The 21575-nt window shown below is 44.7% G+C and overlaps 10 protein-coding genes across 10 annotated transcripts; 5 read left to right on the top strand and 5 right to left on the bottom strand.

Moving 5' to 3' along the window:
- Window positions 1–213: 213 nt before the first annotated feature.
- JR316_0013202 (WSC domain-containing protein) lies at window positions 214–2277 on the top strand (the record flags this gene model as incomplete). Its single annotated transcript, XM_047898814.1, has 8 exons — window positions 214–435; window positions 492–578; window positions 639–708; window positions 767–1067; window positions 1120–1233; window positions 1293–1467; window positions 1531–1914; window positions 1972–2277. The coding sequence occupies 8 exons, from the start codon at window positions 214–216 to the stop codon at window positions 2275–2277; spliced, it is 1659 nt and encodes a 552-aa protein (XP_047742362.1).
- A 204-nt stretch (window positions 2278–2481) lies between these two features.
- Window positions 2482–3254, bottom strand: JR316_0013201 (putative 7-dehydrocholesterol reductase; the record flags this gene model as incomplete). Its single annotated transcript, XM_047898813.1, has 2 exons — window positions 2482–3039; window positions 3099–3254. 2 exons carry the CDS (start codon window positions 3252–3254, stop codon window positions 2482–2484), a joined length of 714 nt encoding a protein of 237 aa, XP_047742361.1.
- Window positions 3255–4089: 835 nt separating this feature from the next.
- Window positions 4090–4523, bottom strand: JR316_0013200 (uncharacterized protein; the record flags this gene model as incomplete). Its single annotated transcript, XM_047898812.1, has 2 exons — window positions 4090–4263; window positions 4323–4523. 2 exons carry the CDS (start codon window positions 4521–4523, stop codon window positions 4090–4092), a joined length of 375 nt encoding a protein of 124 aa, XP_047742360.1.
- A 2980-nt stretch (window positions 4524–7503) lies between these two features.
- Window positions 7504–8665, bottom strand: JR316_0013199 (Calcium uniporter protein 5, mitochondrial; the record flags this gene model as incomplete). Its single annotated transcript, XM_047898811.1, has 3 exons — window positions 7504–7933; window positions 7989–8051; window positions 8106–8665. The coding sequence occupies 3 exons, from the start codon at window positions 8663–8665 to the stop codon at window positions 7504–7506; spliced, it is 1053 nt and encodes a 350-aa protein (XP_047742359.1).
- A 410-nt stretch (window positions 8666–9075) lies between these two features.
- Window positions 9076–9594, top strand: JR316_0013198 (40S ribosomal protein S30-A; the record flags this gene model as incomplete). Its single annotated transcript, XM_047898810.1, has 4 exons — window positions 9076–9085; window positions 9146–9263; window positions 9324–9365; window positions 9573–9594. The coding sequence occupies 4 exons, from the start codon at window positions 9076–9078 to the stop codon at window positions 9592–9594; spliced, it is 192 nt and encodes a 63-aa protein (XP_047742358.1).
- A 1576-nt stretch (window positions 9595–11170) lies between these two features.
- JR316_0013197 (uncharacterized protein) lies at window positions 11171–12326 on the bottom strand (the record flags this gene model as incomplete). Its single annotated transcript, XM_047898809.1, has 4 exons — window positions 11171–11398; window positions 11461–11674; window positions 11730–11920; window positions 11973–12326. 4 exons carry the CDS (start codon window positions 12324–12326, stop codon window positions 11171–11173), a joined length of 987 nt encoding a protein of 328 aa, XP_047742357.1.
- Window positions 12327–14288: 1962 nt separating this feature from the next.
- On the top strand, window positions 14289–15604 carry JR316_0013196 (uncharacterized protein; the record flags this gene model as incomplete). The annotated part of the gene is given in 6 exon segments (XM_047898808.1): window positions 14289–14480; window positions 14634–14978; window positions 15036–15163; window positions 15217–15349; window positions 15404–15562; window positions 15581–15604. The coding sequence occupies 6 exon segments, from the start codon at window positions 14289–14291 to the stop codon at window positions 15602–15604; spliced, it is 981 nt and encodes a 326-aa protein (XP_047742356.1).
- Window positions 15605–16029: 425 nt separating this feature from the next.
- On the bottom strand, window positions 16030–17342 carry JR316_0013195 (Protein farnesyltransferase/geranylgeranyltransferase type-1 subunit alpha; the record flags this gene model as incomplete). Its single annotated transcript, XM_047898807.1, has 4 exons — window positions 16030–16102; window positions 16173–16502; window positions 16561–17140; window positions 17219–17342. 4 exons carry the CDS (start codon window positions 17340–17342, stop codon window positions 16030–16032), a joined length of 1107 nt encoding a protein of 368 aa, XP_047742355.1.
- Window positions 17343–17489: 147 nt separating this feature from the next.
- JR316_0013194 (E3 ubiquitin-protein ligase CSU1) lies at window positions 17490–19005 on the top strand (the record flags this gene model as incomplete). Its single annotated transcript, XM_047898806.1, has 6 exons — window positions 17490–17811; window positions 17919–18119; window positions 18171–18450; window positions 18506–18654; window positions 18722–18847; window positions 18941–19005. The coding sequence occupies 6 exons, from the start codon at window positions 17490–17492 to the stop codon at window positions 19003–19005; spliced, it is 1143 nt and encodes a 380-aa protein (XP_047742354.1).
- A 1212-nt stretch (window positions 19006–20217) lies between these two features.
- Window positions 20218–20982, top strand: JR316_0013193 (Protein-S-isoprenylcysteine O-methyltransferase; the record flags this gene model as incomplete). Its single annotated transcript, XM_047898805.1, has 2 exons — window positions 20218–20373; window positions 20425–20982. 2 exons carry the CDS (start codon window positions 20218–20220, stop codon window positions 20980–20982), a joined length of 714 nt encoding a protein of 237 aa, XP_047742353.1.
- Window positions 20983–21575: the final 593 nt, after the last annotated feature.

The following is a 21575-nucleotide window of genomic DNA, read 5'->3' as shown; positions in this document are numbered from 1 at the left end:
TACTACCCCGCTCGACCCCGGCCCTGGACATAATTGCATGGAAAGGCAAATATCAATCTCCTGAACATCTTTTCCGTTATGTAACGTATTCTCCAAGGAGCTGTTGTCAGAAATGGAGAGTGTGTTTTATCCCATTGCTTTTGTCAAGCTTGCAATCGTATAAAAACTGGATGCTTTGAAGCTATTGAGAATTCTGCCCCCTTCTGATAAACAATGATTTCACCACGGACTGTTTTCACCGCCATACTTCTCGCACCAAATTTAATCACATCAAGTCTTGCCTACCAATGGCCATCACCTCAATACGATGCTCTTGAGCAGTTCGTAGTTGAGGGGACTGACCATATTGGGCTTGATATTGGTGGTGTTACCAGACATTGCACACATCGTAATCCACCCACCGCTTCTACAGTTGCCGCCGAATGGGTGCGACTGGTGAGTTTAGTTTCAAAGAATTATTAAACTATCGGCGTCTAAGATCGTATGTACAGGCTTATCACGACATGGCCACACATAATGTGGACGATGGAACCGGAGGGCTTGACGCATCCATATTCTTTGAACTTGATCGCGCTGAGGTATTTGTTAACTTAAAGAACAAGTTTGAAATTGCCTCTAACTATAACATATTGTTACAGAATGTAGGTCAAGGAAACGTTGAAACCGTAACTCTTGACTTCTCTGTGTCTGCAAACAAATATGTTTCTCGTGAGTCCGGCTGCTACATTGCGTTGTAGGATACTTTTTCATGGTTGTTCAATATTAGGCGCCGATTTGATAGCTCTAGGCGTTAGCTGGGCTGTAGCCTCCTGTGGCGGGCCGATAATTCCATTTAAGGGTGGTCGCGTGGACGCATCAGAAGCCGGGCGTCTAGGAGTTCCAGAACCGCAGCAAACTTTGCAATCCCACACCGAAAGCTTCCGACAACAAGGCTTTTCTCCCACAGAGATGATCAGCCTTGTTGCATGTGGACACACCTTGGGCGCCGTTCGTACTGCTGATTTCCCTGATATTGTTCCAAACGGAGATACCACGTTTGACACAACAGACGCCTATGACCACGCTGTGTGAGTGATAAATCCAAGTAATAATGTCTTCAAAGTTAATCCCCCCGAACAGTGTGAGCGAATACATTGCTGGCACAACGGCTAATCCTCTCGTTGTTGTTCAAGATCAAACATTTGCGTCCGACTTAAGGATTTTCAGCAGCGATGGGAATGTTACCATGAATAGGTATGTCAACATGGATAATTAGAGCATACAGTCACTTTGGCGCTAACGATCTCCGGTAGTATGAACTCTGCACAAGCTTTCAAAGATACCTGTACCACTCTCTTGCAGAAAATGGTTAACACAGTCCCAAATGGAGTCGTGCTGACCGATACTATTGAGCCACTGCCAGTCAAAGTATCATCTGCAGAAATTACTCAAGTTGGCTCACAGCTCATTCTCGATGTTCTGTTACGCGTAAGCTTTTCTTCTCCAATTTTGAGCTTTACTGTTCTCAATTAATTGTCCTCGTAAATCCAGCTTACTCAAGCACCAAACGTCCCCATTCCTCCCAACCGATCCGTAAAGCTATTTTGGTGTGACGCACGAGGACAATTTACAAACTGCAATGGGAGGACCAATGTTGCATCGCTTCCGGTAGTTGAAACCGCTGTGGTTTCACCTATTACTGAAGCGCAAGGAATTACACTTCCAACATACCAGTTTGCAGCGCCTATTGACGCCGCGGCGTCGGTATCCAAGTTCTGGTTCCAAGTCGATGAAGGCGACGGCTCTCCTGTTCAGACTTATGATAATGGCGGTCAAGGATATCCCATTCAGCAAGACCAAGTCATCTATTTGCCAAGCATAAGCTCTTTTAGCCTTGGTAGCAGTGGCGGAATCAATTACAACCTCGTCGTTGGGGTGCGAACACTTCATATAGATCATGTAGACGTGTATACTAACAATATCATTTTACAGGTCAGAACAGAAAGCAACCCTACCAGCGCCACTCTGCACGCCTTCGATAAAGGAGGAGTTGGATCAGGTCCATTGACCGATATCACGGTGGACCTTACACCCGTGACCATCTCTGGAGTAGCCTCCGGATACAAGGCCTACACTGCTACAGTTAACAGACCCAATATCTCTACGTCATTGACAGCAGACTTCCATGTGGTTATTGATGGAGTAACATATACAGCTGACTTCAAGCAAACCTTGAATATTGGCGATTCCCCAGCTTTAAGTAGAACTTTGTCTACTGTTACAACGATTCCTTCTTGAACGTAGCACACCTACCGAATCCTCTAGTTTCTCAGAGTAAACATGCTTGTAATTGGACTAGCTAGTAAATCAAATATGTCGTAACTATTACAGATAGATGAAGGTGCTGTCAGGGAAGTTTAGCATACATATCATTTAAATGAAAATTTGTTCAGACCACACTGGCAGGGAAAGTCGCTACAATAACTGCCCATATACCCTAATTTAATAGACTCCAGGTATCAGCCTATAAGGCACTTTGTTTGCCCATGTGTCCCACTTCTTTCCAAACTTTCGTCTTAGCGCCTCGTCCTCTTTCGACATCCTTGAGAGCGTAAGAGCGGGACCAGGAAGCATGAACATTGCAACGAAGATGCTCAATGCCACTATTCCTCCCGCTGAGTCCAATAATTGTGACTCTCTGACCCACGATCCTCTTGTTCCATGCCATAGACAGAACCCGAGATCCGCTAAAATTATTCCACTATAACTAGGATGTCGGACGTATGTATATAGACCCGATGTAATGAGCTGGTGATCCTTTTGAACACTGACGTGGAAGTGGAAAAATTGTCCTAGGTCTCGGAAAGTGCGCATCCTCATTGCGTATCCAGATAGCCATAAAAATGCAGCGAGGTAGCTCAGTGGGTGGAGTTGGAGTTTTCCTGGATCTTTTCCTTCGAAAAAGGTGAGAGAAAGTATCTTCTGCGACGCAGACGATGACGGATTGTTGCTGGCAATTATGGCTACAATTTCAACAGCGCTGAGAAGGGTTTGTCCAAGCTAGAATATAAGGGAGCAATCAGATTAAAATAATGTGAATGAGGTGTGTATTCTCTTACTCGCAACATTGGGAGGGTAAACTTCCTTCCAGATATCCATTCTATTTGTGTTCTTTCCACCAAGTCCTCCTTTGCAGGAAGTGGATTCGGAGGAGTAAACATAGCATTGTATGTGAGCGTTAATATGCAGATGAGAGGTATCTTGACGAGGGACATGGGATACAATAGCTGAATGATGACATGCAGATGGAGGCTAGTTTTATACAAAAGAAACAAACGTGTCTAGCAGAGAGCGCTAAATATAATGCCTAGTCGCTTAGATTCCTGCCGAGGCGAAAAAGTTATGTATGTTTAGAGTGTCGTTTTCTCCGAGGCGGTTTCTCATTAAAACGCCGATCGATGCCATTCCTCATCGGAAATACCTTGCTGAAAGTAGAATTTAAACGTGAGATTGGAATTAAAAACGTCTCTGTGAATGAGTGATGAAACGCGCGTTGTACTACAAAGGTGAAGAAAAATACATCGAAATATATATTTCCTTTACTGATCGGCGCCTTGCTGAAAGTAAGGCGGCTAGTTCGTGTGACGATAAGCTTGTCTATCAATATGTATAGCCTGACATTTGACTTTGCATGTTTAGTACAAGGTACCGATGAAGAGACTCTGGGGATGGATCGACATCAACAACTTGCTTCCAGTACCCAAAAGGGATAGACGTGAGCACATGACCGGCGACGAAGTTACGAACCACTTACGAACCGTTTTATATAAAACCATCCGGAATCTGATGTGAGATTAATCATATCACAAGCAAATTGACCTGATTGAACTTAGTATAAAAAATGAGGTCAGGTTTGAGCTTATCTTCAGCAAGACTACGGATCTCCTCGCCTATAGTCCAGACATTTTGATGTAAATAAGCGACATCAGGCAGAGCAAAACTTGGATTTTTCTATGTATATTGTATTTAACGTCATGCTAGAGCAAATGACAGCAGGTTTCTATATATGTGGTTTCCAGTCAAAGAAGACAGAAGGATTGTGTTGATCCTTCAGATGCAGTGGAATTCGGTGTGAACACCGCAGTCGTCGGGCTCGCTCAAACTACCACAGTTCGCATAGAACTGGCCATTCTTGTTTATCCACAGACCGCCGCCACAACCTTCAAACGTGAATCCGGTCTGGCCGTTAATGGTGAAGGGCCTTCCGCATGGGTTTGCCCCAAGCTAAACGACAAACGATGATTAGCTCGATATCTCGTTGATTATTTTGTGAAAATACGTACGGGTCCAACAACGACGAAGTTGCATTTGGATTGACCATCTACCCAGGCGACGTCGTTGTTCCAGGTTGTTCCGTAGTTGATTCCAAATGGCGCCGCGAGGGGGGACAATGTGCTGTTGGAAACTGGACCGCTGGGCGCAGCATTGGAAAGACCAATGGCAGCGAGGATGGTGCAGAAAACGGTGGCAAAGGAAGCTTGCATGATGTTCAACGGGTTGTTCTGAAATGTCTGTAAGTCAGAGGAGTTTGAAGATTTATGTGCAGCCCATTATTCACCTGGTTGTGTGTGGATAACTGAGAAGTAGAGATGACTGGTTGAGTGAAGTATGTCGACAAACACCAGCTGCTTATATACTTCTCATTCATGCACCTCATCTAGTATCGTATGCCTGTCTCTCAGAGGAAAAATTAATCGAGCGTATGGTACACAGTAGAGTTATGTAAACGCCCGATCTTTTTTAATAATACCTACTTCCAGCAGAAGAACAAGTCTAAATTTGGTGAATGGATATCTATTTGTAGCTACGGGATACAGTGTGCACCGGCCATCTAAGGAGAAGTCAAAGTGAGTTATCGGTTCTTAACGTCCGTAATCATACTCACGTTCCCAATTATCCCATTGACAACTTGAAGGTGCAATGCTGAAATTGAGCAAAGCGCCCACATCGACTTAAATATAATGTTTTTTAACAAGTTACATAGGATGGATGTACTAAAAAGCAAGCACGGTAGACAATACTTAGCAGGAAATAGATTCATTCAACTTTGTTGTGATAGTTCCATAGATAACCCAATACGACATCCGATCTTCTGTGGATCACGAGTTTCTAGGAGTTTCTCCACCGTACATGCCCGTCGTTTAATATCGAATTCATATATTCTGGGGAATGTGAGTCTCCTGTACTTCACACCGGAAAACTTTGTCGTGAGAAGCACTTCCATACACATTCCCTATAACAGAACAAGACGAATACAGACGTGCGGGAGGTATCCAGGAATTCTGATCGAGTTCCGTATCTCTCGCAGGCAGGCGCTTAATATGTCGAACCTCCGTATTCAATACTTGAATTTTGTCCTTCTGCATCTATGTATTTGAACGTAAAATTATCATGAAGCATACAAAACCCGTATGTCAAAAAAGGTGCTGAAAGCAACTCACTCTGAGTAATGCCATAACGCTCAACGTCAAAGTTTGTTCATTGAAATTTACACTGCCTGCACCGTTTTCAGCCGTTTTTCTGGTACAGAAATTTGTCATGACCAAATTCAAGGATGGTAAGCGCATGCTCCCTTTCCGAGTACTACACTCGGGATGACAAGGCTTGACGCCAACTTCAAGCTTTGGATGGCATGTCGGAAGATGGGTGTGCACGGACCAACACTGTACATTATTAGGTCACGCGTCAGCACACACGACGCATGTGTACCGAGGCTATAGACCAAGAGGCTCGGAGAAACGGATCGAAGGTATGTTTAACCCTCAGCCAACAACCAGGATCAACACAGCCTTCAAGTTGCATTTCATGGAAAATTCGTGGCGTGACATGGCTGGGATTAGCAGGTGAAGTATAAAAGGATCACCGGACCCTGGTTAAATTGAATATGACGGTACATTATTATCACTGCAACAGTGCACCTAGCTTCCGGCCAAAGTATTCGTCAAACTTGGAATAGGTGTTAAAATTGAATGGAAGAACAGGTATTCTTGAAGTCTTGCAAAAAAAGTGCAAATCATGTAGTACATCCAAATGGCCGACAGCAATTCATTCGATTTTCTCGTTTGGTAGATATGATTTACCCCGACAGGCAGAAACATTTTGGACAAAAACTGTCATGGAATGATTCAGCATGTCCATGTCAACGTACCTCCCGCCCATCCCCGCCTCAAAGCCTTGAAATGTACCTTGTAAAACAACGGGTTATTAAAAGGCTTAGGAGTACCCTATATTTGGTACAGGGCAACAAGAAATGTCAGTGCATGTCAGTGCATGTAAGTGCACGTCGGCACTGACATGCGCTGACAATATAATGTCTATGCACTGACATGCACTGACATCACTTAGGATTTGTGAAAAATTTGAAGTCTTTACTTATATACAATGAAACTGTGTTCAGTGCAGGATTACTTAGACGGATTTTGCATGTATTATAAGTGTCTAGAGATCTACTATCCTCCTAGAATTATCTTTACACTGACTACCAAGAGTTGATGCACTGACACATGCACTGACCGCCAAGCAATTGCACTGACTTTGCACTGACATGCACTGACGGTGCACTTACATGCACTGACGGTGCACTCACATGCACTGACATACACTGACCTTCATTAATGGTGCACTGACGATGCACTGACATTGTTTTTACCTTATAATCATGTTATCCTTTATTTCAAACAAAGAATACAATGGTAGGTAAGTAGACTGTATGAGTTTTCTCTGGTCCATCAGCTTTTCCCAAGACCCGCTTGACTAGGGTGCTTCAATGAAACTTTGTAATTCCCTTGCCCTTTCAGCTGTGACATGGGGACATCAAAATACCTACGAGAAATCCGCACCCAAATCCAAGGCCAATACCAAAGCATTGTTGCGCCTGCAGCCAAGGATGATCCCAAATCATTGTCAAACGAGCATGTTGGATCAGTTGTACACAGGAATACTCTGAGGCGCCTATTTAATGATTCCAATACAATTCATTCATTTTTCCCACATCTATGCTTGATTTAGTACACCAGATTGTTACTTGAAAATGTAGAGAATATATATTTACTTCTATATCATGTTATTCAGCCATGCCTGACCCAGAAACTCCAAGACCGTATGCTTTATAATCATCCCCAAGTTAACTTTCTCACGGCCCCAATTTAACAAGTTCAAATTTTGCCACCACACCGTCACGATGAACTAACCAATGCACTAATATAACCCTGCACACACATGCATGTACTGACACACATTGACCAACTTATAGATTATTGGAAACATGCACTGACATTGCACTGGCATCACTGCAGTCTGCACTGACATTACTGTGGTATGCACTGACATGCACTGACCGCACTGACATTGCACTGACATTTTCCAGTGCCCATTTGGTACAACGTTTGCACCGAGACAGCTCGTCTTGGGCCACCCGGAAATAAATGAGTCCAGTCACAGAAATAGGTATACATATGATATATTTTAACGGTCTGACTTGCTGGTGGAAGGGCCTTTGTTCTCTGATTCTTCTGAGGGACTGTCAACGGTCCTTTCGTTAGATTTCCTGTCCTGAGAATGATCCAGTTGTGTATCCTCGTGTGCATGCGAGAGAGCATCTTTCGATGACTCGGCAGTTTCTTCAGAAGCTATGAGCGGTTTGTCAATAACTTCTTGAAGTTCGACAGGAATACTTTCTGGAGATTTGTTGGAATCGGACGCGTCCTCTATCTCTCCGCCTTCATAGTCCTGTGCGATTCGATTGATTGTCGCACGGAGCGATTTTCGCTCGTCAACGAGTTCATACCAGCGTTCAATGTCGAGTCCGTGGGATTTATACAGAGTTTCGCGTCGTTTGGATATACTCCGTGCGAGAACGGACGTATATGAAACTTCACGACCTTGATACAGAAACCTGGGTTCACGCGTCATGAGATACTGCGATAAAACGAAGTGTAGGTTAAACGCACCACAGATATCCTAGTATGACGGTAGATAGACCGGAGAGGTATGTGATTGGTTCCATGATATCCCTAGATATTCAGCGTTGGGTGATACTCGACAAACGCAGTGATCAAGATACGCACCATCCATAGTCCCAGAATGTGAGGCGACAAACGCCTGCCCAGTATGCTACCAACGTGCCAAATCCGCCAAGCGCCATCCGCCGTGCACCGCGGTGAGCCTCATGGTCGCATTGAGCCTTGAGGCTTTCCATCTCACCAAGCTGACGTTGAATCTGGTCAAGGCGCGTTCGGAGAAAGCGGGTTCGATCCTTAAATGAGGGTATTGAGATAACCATATTGGATTGTGAAGAGCTTGATTTTGAAGAAGAATGGTTTTCCAATTTGTGACCATTATCATTAGGGGTACGAATAGGGTCACTAGAAAGATGGATATGCGAGTTATCTGTGGGTTCTGTGAAACATATGGTAAATTCCGATGAGCGAGCAGCGTCTCTCAGAAAGTCTCCTAGCTCCGTCGAGTCCGACCACTGGAATGGGCGCCTTCCTGGCATAGATACACCTCTGAATGATATAGTTGTTGTAGGGGATGTCGAGGGTAGAGATGACCGAATGAGCTGGCTAACATGAGAAAGGGGTTGAGAAGGATGCAAAAGCAAAACAGTTGGGTGTGCATTCGACATGGGGAGTATCAGCTTGAATAAGTGCGATGAAGTTGGAGAAAGTTTGCCTGTAGTTACTGTTATATTGAGCTGGATAAAAAGGCGATTGTATGGTACCTCTCGTGTTTGTTACCCCATCCAAGTCGTCTTGCTTCCACTTCTCATTGATTCCTTCGCTTTTAGCACCGAAATGAGCACCTCTTTGTAGCTTTCTCGACACCAGGGATCTCCCAATAGATGGTAGCCTGAACATAGGGGTAACTTTGGCAAGTCATGATCGACGTCATTGCGAAGGAGTGTCCATGCGGGGCAAATTTCACGTGAGCGGTTTCAAAAAGCCGGCTCTTACCGAAACTTTAATTTCTCAAACTGTACAGTTTCCAGTCATTTCTCATCATCGTCCTCATCGCCAACCGCAACCTCAAGACACCATGGGAAAAGGTTGGTGAACCTCTGCTCGGTCACCTTGCAACTTCTTCTAACGATTTGGATGGCGCTCAGTTCACGGATCTCTTGCCCGCGCTGGTAAAGTCAAGTCGCAGACCCCCAAGGTCGATAAGCAGGAGAAGAAAAAGACCCCCAAGGGTCGTGCCAAGAAGCGCATTCTCTATAACAGGCGGTGCGTTTGGTTGGAAAATATGTTTGGAAACTGCCTATTCATTAAATGTTGAAATTTTAGCTTCGTGAACGTCACCACACTGCCTGGCGGCAAGAGAAAGATGTGAGTTGCTAATTCTTGTCGATTTATCGCCAAATCCACACCCCGTACCCGCCCACCTTTGTACATTCAACGATGAAACACCTATTTTGCATAGTTCACTCCGAATCTCCATGTTGACACTAGCATCTTAACGTCTTTCGCTCCTATCTGACCCTTCCTCATTTCCTTACTTGAAATGACTCAATGCTGACCCATCATCTTCCTTAGGAACCCCAACCCCGAGAAGTAAACGCCATTAATCTGCAGAGATTCACGATATGGCCATTCATGAACCCGTTCGCTGGCGCCGCATGTCGGAGGAGGATAGATGTCAGCGGTACATGAGAGCGGTGCGCAGTCACTAGGGAGCGTTGGAGAGCATCATCAGGGTCATCCCATTGTCTACGTCTTTTTTTTATTATGCAAGTTTTTTTTGGCACGCATCCATCCGCTCACTATGGCCAGCATATGCTTCCTATGACATTTTTCCTTTGATATATCCACAATTTAGACATCCGTCTTCCAGGTCTTGTTACGTCGCATCTTTTGCGCGCAGTCTAAGCATCCCGTCGCTATCACTGCACAGTGCTCAAGTCTCTGTGGTCACTCTGATATTATAGCTTCAGTTCTAGTTGGCAACTGGAGGTTATTGACTTCTTCAGTCATTCAGGAAAGTGAATGGTACGTCTGTTTCTGCTCTTTGTCAAACTTGTCACTGTCTTCGGCGGTGCATGTTGAGTTTTACACGATGAAACACCTATTTGCATAGTTCACTCCGAATCTTTCTATGTTGACAACTAGCATCTTAATGTCTTTCGCTCCTATCTGATTCTATCTTTTCTCCAAACAGTTTTCTAAATTACCAGTTAACTGACTCGATTTAATTTACAGGACACATATCATCCTATCCTATTCTCTTCATCTGTCTATCATATACCAAGTTGAGACCAGTTTCGAAGTGATGGATGATTCGTTTGACTTCACTGTCGCTGATTTATCATGTTTGGAATGTGGCGCCCCTACGTCAGCAAGGTAAGCTTTGTACATTGCTGTAGTGTTCAACCTTTCCCTTCTCCCCTTTCCGTTATGATGCGACAACGATATATTTGCTACTTCAGAGAGCTTCAAGTTCAATGAGACTACCTTTCCACCAAGATCTCTGATTCCTTTTCCTATGTTTCTTTACCAGTGTCTACAGTGCTGATTATGCTCTTTCATTCAGGTTGCGAAACGTGCATCCTTTGTCTCATGTCTTAGCATACTTCAGTGCAACGGGAAGATAACTAAGATAACGTCGTCCTCTTTTCTCCTCTTTTGATACTAGGCCTTCATCTTGGCGCCTTTCACTCGTTACTGTCTCTGAGACCACTCACACTTCACGAGTGTTATATCTGTGCCATGGTATCATGCCTCGGTGGTGACAACTTATTGGGAATGACTAAGTGCCAGTGGACACTATTCAGATGTCAAGGGATATATGACCTCGCAGGGTCCCTGCGTTTCCCTTTCTCCTTGGATTTTCTGTAAACCCAAACAACTATTATATAACATGTCCATTACAACCTTCTGATTTCGATTCACTGAATGAAGCTGGATAAGGCAAAGTGTTGCAATATAGCGTTGCGTGACTTTCCACTCATTTCTTGCAACTTGCTGCCTTTGACTGCGAATGCGGAGGCGTTATTAGTATTCAGGGTATTTCGGGTCTTTCAAGCCTCCCTTCAGTCTATTTCTTGCTTTTGGCTGCATTCACCAGCGGAATGATCTGGAGCATAAATGTTTTTCAAACATCGTCAACAATAGGTCCAGTCAACTACAAGTCTTGATTAACCCCATGTTTCTTCGTCAATTTCAGCTGGTCCGTTCGGTATCTCTGCCGTTCGAGTTTGGCCGAAGTTTGCTGGTGTAGGGTCAGGAGTAGGAGTGTTGTATAGCCCACGTTCGTCTCCGACTAGTGCGATTCGATTTGGGCGCTTCCGTGAATAGAAACGTTCATATATGAGGGACAGGAGTAGGATGAGTGGGTGTAGTACGGTGAATGTGATTGCAGTAATCTATATATCCATATATTAGTTGAGCATGTTTAGAAATTTGAGTTTCGGATACCGATACATACAGATACGGCTGCTGGCTTTGGCATTGCACTCCACAGGCTGACGGCTATCCACGTTGAGGCAATACACCATATGATGTCGCGGCGGAGCGCGATGACTATAAGTCCAAATAGATTGGTACCTAGGACAACACCGAAAGCGGCAGTCGCATGGTAAGCTGCCGGGTCTGTTGGTGGACCAGGTGGTGTGGGTGTGTACCAAAGGCCCAGCGTTATGCTATGGTATTGTTAATCAACGTTGTTTAAGTCTTGAACGATTGTGACTCTCTTACAATAGTGATAAAGGGAATAGAATACTGAAAGGAAGAATTAAGTAGAAGCGCATAGGTGCGTGAATGAGTGCTGTGTCAAGGGGTCTGGAAGATACAGGCGGGTGATAGATGAGAAGAGCGGCGTTGGAAAAGCAGAGCAGAAGAAGAAGTATCCCTAGAAGAATAGTAGATAACAAGAACCATTGCATGACCTTGTAAGATTATTATATGTTTATAGTGGTTTTTAAACGTTGTAACACTCACGAATGCAATTGCCCACAACCCCATAACAATATTACCAAACACCAACGCCAATCCTACGGCACTGACCATGGCCCTTTTGGTTTCATCCTTTCTCGCAAGAACCAATAGAACACAGTATCCAATTTGCCCAAGCCATATCGTCCCAATATATATGGCCATCGCATGCGAATTTGGAGTAATCGCCGTCGGATGTAAACGAGAAACCTCTCGTATTGAAGGGTTGGCGACAAGAGTGCATACCAGGATAGACGCTATATTGAGAAGAAGTGAGAGAGGTGTGAGAACCTGTAATCTGACAAGAGCGAGGTAGAATTTAATCGCAGGGCTAGACAAATCAACTGGGAGGGTCTCCATGGTGGTTGAGTGAGAAAGGCGAACAGGGCTGAGTCTATGGATGAGTTATGATGTCATGCACAAGTGTAACGGCGTTTGCCGGACCACTTCATGCATTCTCGATGACTCCGTCTTCCAGACCATGTAGTCAGCTCCTGAACAAACCAAGATCAGATTCCGTTCCGATAATGCAGAACTCGCAAGGTATTAAAGATGATGAATATCAGGAGAAAAAAATATACTCTTGGCTCACGTCCATAAGATTAATAATAAGCATCCATCTTTTTAGACTTGAAAGAGCTAGGAAATGTTCTGCATACGTTGGATCAAGGACTGACTGTGCCACTAGGTCTCTCATATTTGTATGCATATATATAGATAATTATAGTATCACCTCATATATGTCCTTCATTTAGAATTTGATTCACTGCCACCCTTTCCGCGGAAATGAGCATGGGCGGTCTTGGGGGGTCTTCATCCTCTTCCCAGTCGTTTTCGTCATCACATTGCTGGATATTCCTGAAACGCCACTACGTAGGCACGGGATAATGTGCATCGATGGCATTGGCTCCACTGTTTTATATGTACCGTAGCCTCATTGCTTTCTTGCGTAGAGCATCGAGGACGGGAAAAACATTCTCTTGTCAGGCCAGACATGCCAGAATGATGCAATTATCAAGCTACGCAGGCTTCGGGCATTCGCACTCTCCAATGCATGCTGCTTTTAAATCAGATTTCCAGTGCACCTCACGACTCGACCGGAACCTGAACCAGTAGGTAGTTTGTGTAGCGGTTTAGGCTAGACATGAGCAGGTCAATACAACATCCCGATTCATGAAGGAGCAAAATTCATATGAATGGACTATGTTGCAGTGAAGAGTGCCTGGACATACTTTTATTGGTTTTCAGCACCGGGGGTATCAAAATCCCGAATCAGAGCGCTTTAGATTGAGCGCTAATGTGGCAGTGCTTCCACAGCTGTGACAAGAGCCACTGGGGCTGGTCCCCTTCCAGAGTTGGGGAAAGATTTGGGAATGGAGTAGAAAAGCTGACTCATGGGCACAGCTCAGTCACTGAGCTGGATAGCATTGAGGCGTCCAGACGTTTGTACGGAGCAAATGGCGCAGTTAAAGTGGGGCAGTTCATGGGCATCTATCGTTTATTTCAGCCATTGGGTGGATATAGGTCGGCCAAAAGTCACAAAATTGGCACAGAAATTGTTAAGTAAACTTCAAAAAATCAACATCAAAGCACTCAAAACATAAATACTGCCAACTCCGCTCTTCTGCACCTTGGATGCTGTGCCGCTCAACTCTCGACACAGCATCTTTTAACCCCCCGTATATGGGATATTTGTAGCTTCGTGAGCCCTACCCTTCCAAATATTGTACACTGCGTCGACTGTAAATCAATATATTGTGTTCATGCGTTGAGATTTCCGAGTAATTACCACCATTTTCTGTCCTTTTCTTGTTCTGACAAGATTTGGTCTGCCAAAAGTAAAAATCAAAAAAAGATGCCCATTGCCCACGGAGAATGTCTATGTATAGACTCTAGATAGATGTATCATCAGCACGAGGCTACTTGTAGAACATTCTTTCTGACTACAATGTACCTAGACTGAAGGTAAATATACTGATGTTCGGAGGGCATCTCGTTTACTGGGAGAAAAGTGCGCGGACTGTCCGGCGGACAATCTGCCGGACAGTCTGCCAGACTCGGGGGTATTTGGGACTTGTCCGTGACAGAAAAGGTGACACTTGGGTGCCGTCCTCAGCGCCAACACTCACTTTGATTAGATTATGGTCTAAAAATAGATATCGAGATGTCCAATAACTGATTCGGAATGAACTGGGCGCTCGTTTTCCAACAGAACACGCACCTATCATGCACCCAGTATGATACCTGCATGAAGTTTTTCTGTTGATAAAGTTGCAAGTATATTCGTGTTCTTTGGTAGGTTTGTTGCCCGAGTGAGTCATCATGGCGGTGGAAGGCCGGAGTGGTGCCACTGCTACCGTTACGCAGCACTCACTGAAATCTAAATCAAGCTTCGCCGACCTCCAAACACGCCTTGTACGCATGCTGCTCAAGAACATGAAAAAGCATACATACCATCAATTTTACCGCATGCATCCCGCTCGCGCACCTTGCCTTATATTGAGAACGAAGGATGTACGGGCCCACTGGCTGCTCTAAAGCTTCTTTCCCCACAACCGCGCTGTATTTCATTTAAACTATTCCATTTCTCTCTTTTCACACAGTCTTCCCAGCCCTTTATTATTTTAATTTCTTCCCTTCTATATGCCTTTCGTTGCCATGTTCCAGATCTTCTCCCAAATCTTCTTAGGATCCCGGAGGTCCTCCAAACCTATTTTGGGGGCCACTAATACCTTGCCCTGCGACCGCAACAATCACGCTTTCAGGAAATCCACCCTCTGGCGTATGTTTATCCCGTCTGCAGCGGATTCGAATCCCCACGCACAAGCCTTCTTGAATTCAGCCATCCCCGATCATGCACCCTCCCGTATCTGTCCTCCTATAAATAGTCTCATTCAAGGGGCAACTACCTGGCTCAAGGTTATCAAGCCTATTTGCACGACTGTTCCAATCGCTGGGAGCCCGATAAAGGGCATAATTAAATGTCTGCTTGAAATATTAACAATTTATGAAGTGAGTGGCTCAGTTATTCTGTAAGTTTGTTCTCGTTGACTCATGCAAACCGTTTAGCAAAGTAAAGTTAACCAGCACGACATCGCTGGTCTGAAAGAACGTCTCGGACGCCTCGATAGGTGTCTAGAACATATTCAATCATCCCAGCTCCCCTCGCCATACAAACCCGATGATTTCCTGCGCAGGTAAGTCCCAGTTGATATTAACTTTACCATTATATTGATTCATTACCTCGTAGGTCTTTGCGTAAAACGTTGTCTGAGATAACAGCCATTTCTCGCTCTCAATCGTCAATAATCTCAACGCGGTCCGTCGAGAAAACTATCAAAAGGTGTACAGAGGATGTGAATCAAGCGATCTTGGATTGTATGGTGAATCAGAATTGTATTTTCTGTATGAATCATTGCTCAATAATTTCGATAAAGATGATTATGATATCCGACGTATGGGTGGGCAACGTTGGTCACTCCAGAGAGACCAACATATTTCATGGAAGGGTCCCGTATGGCCTCGCTGCTACCCAGGAAACACCGGCGCCATTACAAAATGAAGGAGTTACCGACATGTCACCAATTGTAAATATCGTAAGTACATCCATCCAGAGAATGGAAATTCGTGCGTGTTAACAGGGATTATCGAGTAGGCCTTGAACTAAGACGTATCGCAAACCATTTCTTGAAATCCCAATGCGTAATATGCTGGCTGATTCCACTCCTGTTGATTCGGAAGCGACAGGCTGGCACCGATCGCCTTTCTTACTTTTTAAATTAATTAATATCGCAATCCTTACCGACAAGGACCCTTTGTAGATCAAAGTGGAGGACACGAGGGAAATTTTATTAACTTCGTGGAAGATCGACAAGTAATATTGATTACCGAACAGCCACGCTGCGTGGGGCTTCTCGAATACGAAGCCGTGGTTGGTGTAGTTTTAGTAATTTGTATGTGTGAAATTGTGAAATTGAATACGCAATGAGTCAAACAATCGATATGTGATATGATATGAGGTATTCTTTCGTTTCGTGATGCATTTGATAGGAGAGGGTTGATTTTAGGCTGTCGTTGTCTTCTTCTGCCCTCCTCGTAAACCAAGATGCGCGTCCCGAATACGATGCTCCCAATATCTTGAGTAAGGGGGATACAACGATCAGAAAATGTTGCCACAATAAAAAACATAAGAGGAAACATGCGTACTTCTTTCTCATGACATCTCGTTCGTTAGCCAGGGCCGTCCACATTGTCACAGCTGCATCTATTTTTTCTTGTCCTCCTTCAACTTCCCAAGCATCCGCCAGGAATTCCATAGCTTCTGCGCAAGGTAAGTCTGCACTTTCACTCGGAAGTGGGTTTTCTAGATCAACAATATCCCTTTGCTTAGCATCAACGGATTCGCGTGGATAAGCATAGGCTTCGGCAAACGTGACTAATGAAGAAAAAGGCGTATTGGTGTGCGCAAGTATACCCCGAAGGTAATTCCACGCTGATGGGTTTGATGGAGCAAGGGATATGGCTTGTTTTGCGTAGCTGAGGCCAAAATTTACGTCAGAAACAGATAGAAAAAAAAGACGATGATAAGGTTCACATGAGTTCGCGTTTGAGGACCCGTTCTCGGTCCTCTTCCCCTTCACGTACTCCACAGGCCCAGACAACAAAGAAGCGATGGTGCCAGGCCGAGTTATTTCGAACATCGGTGGCCAGAAGGGTGTCCACAAAGTCCAGTTCACTGGCCCACAGATCCTCGTCAATTTCTTCGTCGCCCTCTTTACTGATTGACCCCTTTCCACCGAAGAATCCTAATATCCATTGTCTGTAGCTCCAGGTGTGATAGTTCTTAGAGTCTACTTGCAGTCCTTTTTTAATAAAATCAAGTTCTCTTTGTGGTTCGCGGGTTATTTGAACTAGCAAACGTCTGTGGTGCCATACTTGATAAGTCTTGAGAAAGAGTACAGCGAGTTCATCCATGAGCTCCACTTCTGCAGTCAAGAGGGGATGTGAAGATGGTGTTGGCGTAGGTAAAAGCGAAACCAAGGTCTCATAACGATATTGCCAGGCAGAATAGTGTGCTGGATTTTGCCTAATGATGTTTTCGGTAAGATCTAGCACCCTTTCACTCTTCTCTCCACTTTGGACGATTGCGCGGAAGTAGTTCGTGGCATCCGTGTCTACATTACAACCAGGTCATTGTATCATGTACCTATGTTAAATACACACAATCAGAGCAGTATGGACACTTGACTCACATTCTGGTGTGTAAAAGATGGGTGCGACGGGGTTCACCCCCTCGTATTGCTCGACAGGCGTCACGTCTGCCCATTCCGGCAAATCTGCAAAAAGACTGTCGTCGAAATCCAATTTCCTAGGCATTGAATGTCGATGGTGGTGGTTAATGGAAGAGAACGAGGGGAAGAAATGGTTCGATAATCTTGTCTTCAAGAACAAAAGGGTAGGGCACTGATCATCAGCCAGACCCGGACCGCTAGGATTCAGATCGAGAGGAAGGTGTTGCCAAGCATGTACAAATACGAGCACGCTGTCACCGATGTTCACCAGCCTTTCTCAAGCAACGATACGGCCCCGGCTCCCCCATTTCAACTACAAGTCTCATCCTTGCCTTACCTGATCATGACTAAACACAGCAAAAACAATACGGCATCATCGATATTCACTTATGCGGAATATAAGAAGCTAGACTATGGTACAAAGAAACAACGTCTGGGAAACGAGTCTATGCGTCGATTTGATGCTTGCGCGCTCTGCTTAAATCGGGCGCGCGAGCCCTTGGTATGCAATGAAGGACATTTATTCTGCAAGGAGTGCGTATACAAAGATCTACGTGAGTCTTGAACCCCGTTTTTTCTCTAGTAGCCATGAAGGCGTACATTCATTGAATTTTTATGGCCCAAAGGTTGTTGCAATCGTTCTGATTTTCGACTGCTCTAGTTACTCAAAAGAACGCCATTAAGCGACAGAAGGCTAAGATCGAAACTCTAAAGCAGGAAGCCGAGGCAGAACGCGCGAGAGCGCGTGAAGCAGCTAGAGAACGCGTGTTGTTGGATTTCGAGAAGGGTCAATTAGGTCTCGGAGGACTCAGTGCAGGGAGCTCAAAAGAGGCCACAAATGAAACCAAAGAAGATGACCAGAGTATGAACTTATATTTCTCGTCAAGAGGTTTCCTGACCTAGTAGCTCACAGAGACGGGAACGAAACGCAAGAACCCATCTACACCATTCTCATTTTCCCAGAGCACCGTGTCTGCCCTGACCCTCCAGGCTGAAGAAGCTGCTTTGAAAAAGATAGAAGCTGAACAGGCCGAGGCACTCAAAAACAAACTTCCAGATTTTTGGCTCCCTTCCTTAACACCAACGCATACAGCTGGACCCCCTCCACAAACTTTGGAGGAGATACAGACGCAGATGGATTCATTCAAACCAGTGTGTCGCGGTGGTGGCCAGGCGGTTTCCCATCCATTGGCGTAAGTTCACTGCCCTTCCACTGGTTTTGAATGTCGTCTGAAAGCTATCTTACAGCATGAAAAACTTGATTCCTGTCAAATTCACGTTTTACAACGCTTCATCTTCAGGTACAACTGAAGACAGCACCAAAGTGAAGAAAGACGATGCTGAACCCATGTGTCCATCATGTAAAAAGCGTCTGTCAAACAGTGTTCTCCTTTTCCGTAAGTGGATCTAGAAACCATTAATTACCCGGTCTTCATCTTCTCTGTCTTCACTCCTGGGTAACAGTAAGCAAGCCATGTGGCCATGTCACTTGTAAGACGTGTACAGACACGCTTGTGCGCCCGGGGAAGCAGTGCATTGTCTGTGATGTCAAGCTAAAGGATAAAGATGTGATAGAGTTGAAAAGAGAAGGTACGCCTCAATTTTGCGTTTTCTTTAGTAATGCATCTTGTCGTGTGAGAAATTACAAACCTCATCATTTCTGATTTTTTTCTTGTGCTCCAGGTACCGGATTTGCTGGTGGTGGTCTGGCTGAGACATCCAAATCTGGAGTTGCTTTCCAAGGATAAATACCGGGTTTGAACTTGTTATCTACGTTCAATGCAGGTTATATATTGGCCACTCTTTTGTCTTGTTGTCTAAAATGCTACGTCAACTTCTGTTAGGTGAGTAGAATCTCTTCCTACCCTCAATGATGGTCAGTTATAATTGCTACCCCACTTGCCCATATATATCTAATGTCTGTTTCTCTTTTCCCGATTTGCGAAGGAAGGTTTGTGAATTTACAGTGGCAGCTTATGCCATGTTGTCAGCGATGGGATAAAATCCGTCAAACATGAATGTCGGGGAAGATTTTGTTCAAATCGACACACCTGCCTGCTGCCAGTGATAATCGTTCCCAGACAGTCGGATATCTCTCTGATATAACTACCTCCCGTGTTCACAAAGATTGAAGCTCACAAGGAAACAGACCGCACCTCTCACCACATACACAGTAATGCCAAAATAGAGCTGGATCAGGGTATTGTTACCATTTTCATCAAAGACCTTTGGATTGGACATGTGTTTTTTCTTCAGATCACGGTTACCGATGGGATGAGAGTTGTTGTCTTTGCAGCACTTTCGATGAACCACATCCAGGTTACATATTCAGTCCAATCTAGCGTCATCGAAACATCAATTGATTCACAAGTTCTCCGTTAAGCTACGTGTTAGCCACTATTCGCCTTCAAGTCCAGTGAATATTCAACCATTTCTCGCCCATTTTTTCTCGATAAAATTGATTGCTCTAATTTGTGCAAGAAATACACTGAAATACGTGAGTTTTAAACAATGAGCTCCCTAATAATTCAGACTGCATGTTGAATAGTTCTATATATATAGCCTAGTAGTACTGAGGACGACGGTTCATCAAAAGTTTGAAGAGACGTATAACCGGGTTCAACTGGCAAATATTTATAACCACCAAATATGGATTTGTGGACGAGTTTGATGTCCATGAGGGTGGCTGAGTTTGTATAATCGGTATGCATGGACAGCAAACAATGCAGCGAACAATAGTAATTCTGCGCGCAGGGATTTGATAATGGTTAGTTGGTACTAGAAGCTAGCGTCGCGGAGAATACCAACACTAACATATCATGACATTCATCAGAACTCGGAACTCGGAGTAGATACATTATTAGACCTACAACGTTTCTATTCGGCGATTTTTCATCCCCTATATAAAGTCTGGTGTGTCGGCGACGAGTGCGAGTCAACCTAGACTCCAATCACCCACAATGTCCTTAGCTAAGGTCCCCATCGTTGCTGTGTTATCCCTTGCTTTCAAGGAAATGTTGACGTCGCCCCATCCAGACCCTCCGAAAGGCGAAGAGGTTCCATCGGCTAGCGTGGATGTTTCCATAGCGCGGGACATCATACTCACATCGTCATATGTATGTGCTGTCGGTATAATTGTTGTTCCAGCATCGCTAATTCTTGTCCAGGTCGGTCAGATCATCCTTGGAACGGCCGAAATTGCCACAATATTAGCATACACTAGTCCTTCATCCCCTCTATCTCAGCACCTTCTGTCGGCCCTGACATTTCCTGGTGGGGATCCCAGCCGACTTCGCCTGAACGCTTTCAGCATATTGGGAGCCATTTTATGGCTTGCTGGCGCTGCGATACGAATGCAGTCGTATCAACATATGGGAAAATTTTTCCGCTTTACCGTCAGCATTCAGAAAGACCATAAATTGATCACCACCGGACCGTATGCATACGTTCGTCACCCAAGCTACAGTGGCCTTATGCTGGCTGATATTGGCTGGTTCTTATGGAACGGGTCGCAAGGATCCTGGATAAGAGAGTCGGGTTTGTGGAGTCATAGTATCGGCAGATCGGTCCTAACCTTGTTCACCGTTTGCTTCATACTGTCTCCTCCGTTCGTCACATTCTTGCGCGTGGAGAAGGAAGACGATGCGCTGAAAAAGCAATTTGGGAAGGAATGGTTAGAATGGCGGGAAAAAGTACCTTACCGTATCATCCCTGGTGTCTATTAGCGCGTCACATTGAGCGGCACAAAAAAGTACTCGATATGCCTCCCCCTTGGCGATTTTTACCTAAAGGTTGCATGAGGGGATATCTAGAAACGCGTAAATGATAGGGTAGTGGGATGAGCAACAGGACGCCGCCCCGGCGCCGTTGTTTACGTTGACGGCTCGTTCCGATGATGACTCAGCGGCAAACGTGCCGTCTAAGCTCCGACATTCCACCTCTCAAAGTTAAAACAATTTGGGCCTCTTCCAGGGCCTCATCCATACCTTGGCAGAAAGTAAAAGTAACCACTGTGACAAAAATGACGGTGATTTTATGTTTATGTCTTTGCAGGAGTACAGGACCATTGCAGTTCTTACCAGGGTCGCTCCTCAGCACACCTTCACAAAATCGGAATTAGCAGGAAAGCTGCAAGGCGCCATTGGGTATTGAAGTTTTGCACTTCCTTACAAACTTAGCACTAGACTCTCCCACTCCACACGTTTTGATACATAGACAGAATAAATGTTTTTCTAATTAGTTGAGTTCCATTTCTATGTGTGAATTAGATGTGAATCCTAGTCCGAAGCTGGTCCACTGCTGAAATTATTTAACACTC

Source organism: Psilocybe cubensis, chromosome 13 (genome assembly GCF_017499595.1).
Source record: "Psilocybe cubensis strain MGC-MH-2018 chromosome 13, whole genome shotgun sequence".
Taxonomy (NCBI): domain Eukaryota; kingdom Fungi; phylum Basidiomycota; class Agaricomycetes; order Agaricales; family Agrocybaceae; genus Psilocybe; species Psilocybe cubensis.
Note: the sequence above shows the minus strand (reverse complement) of the source record. Positions and strands in the feature narration are given on the sequence as shown.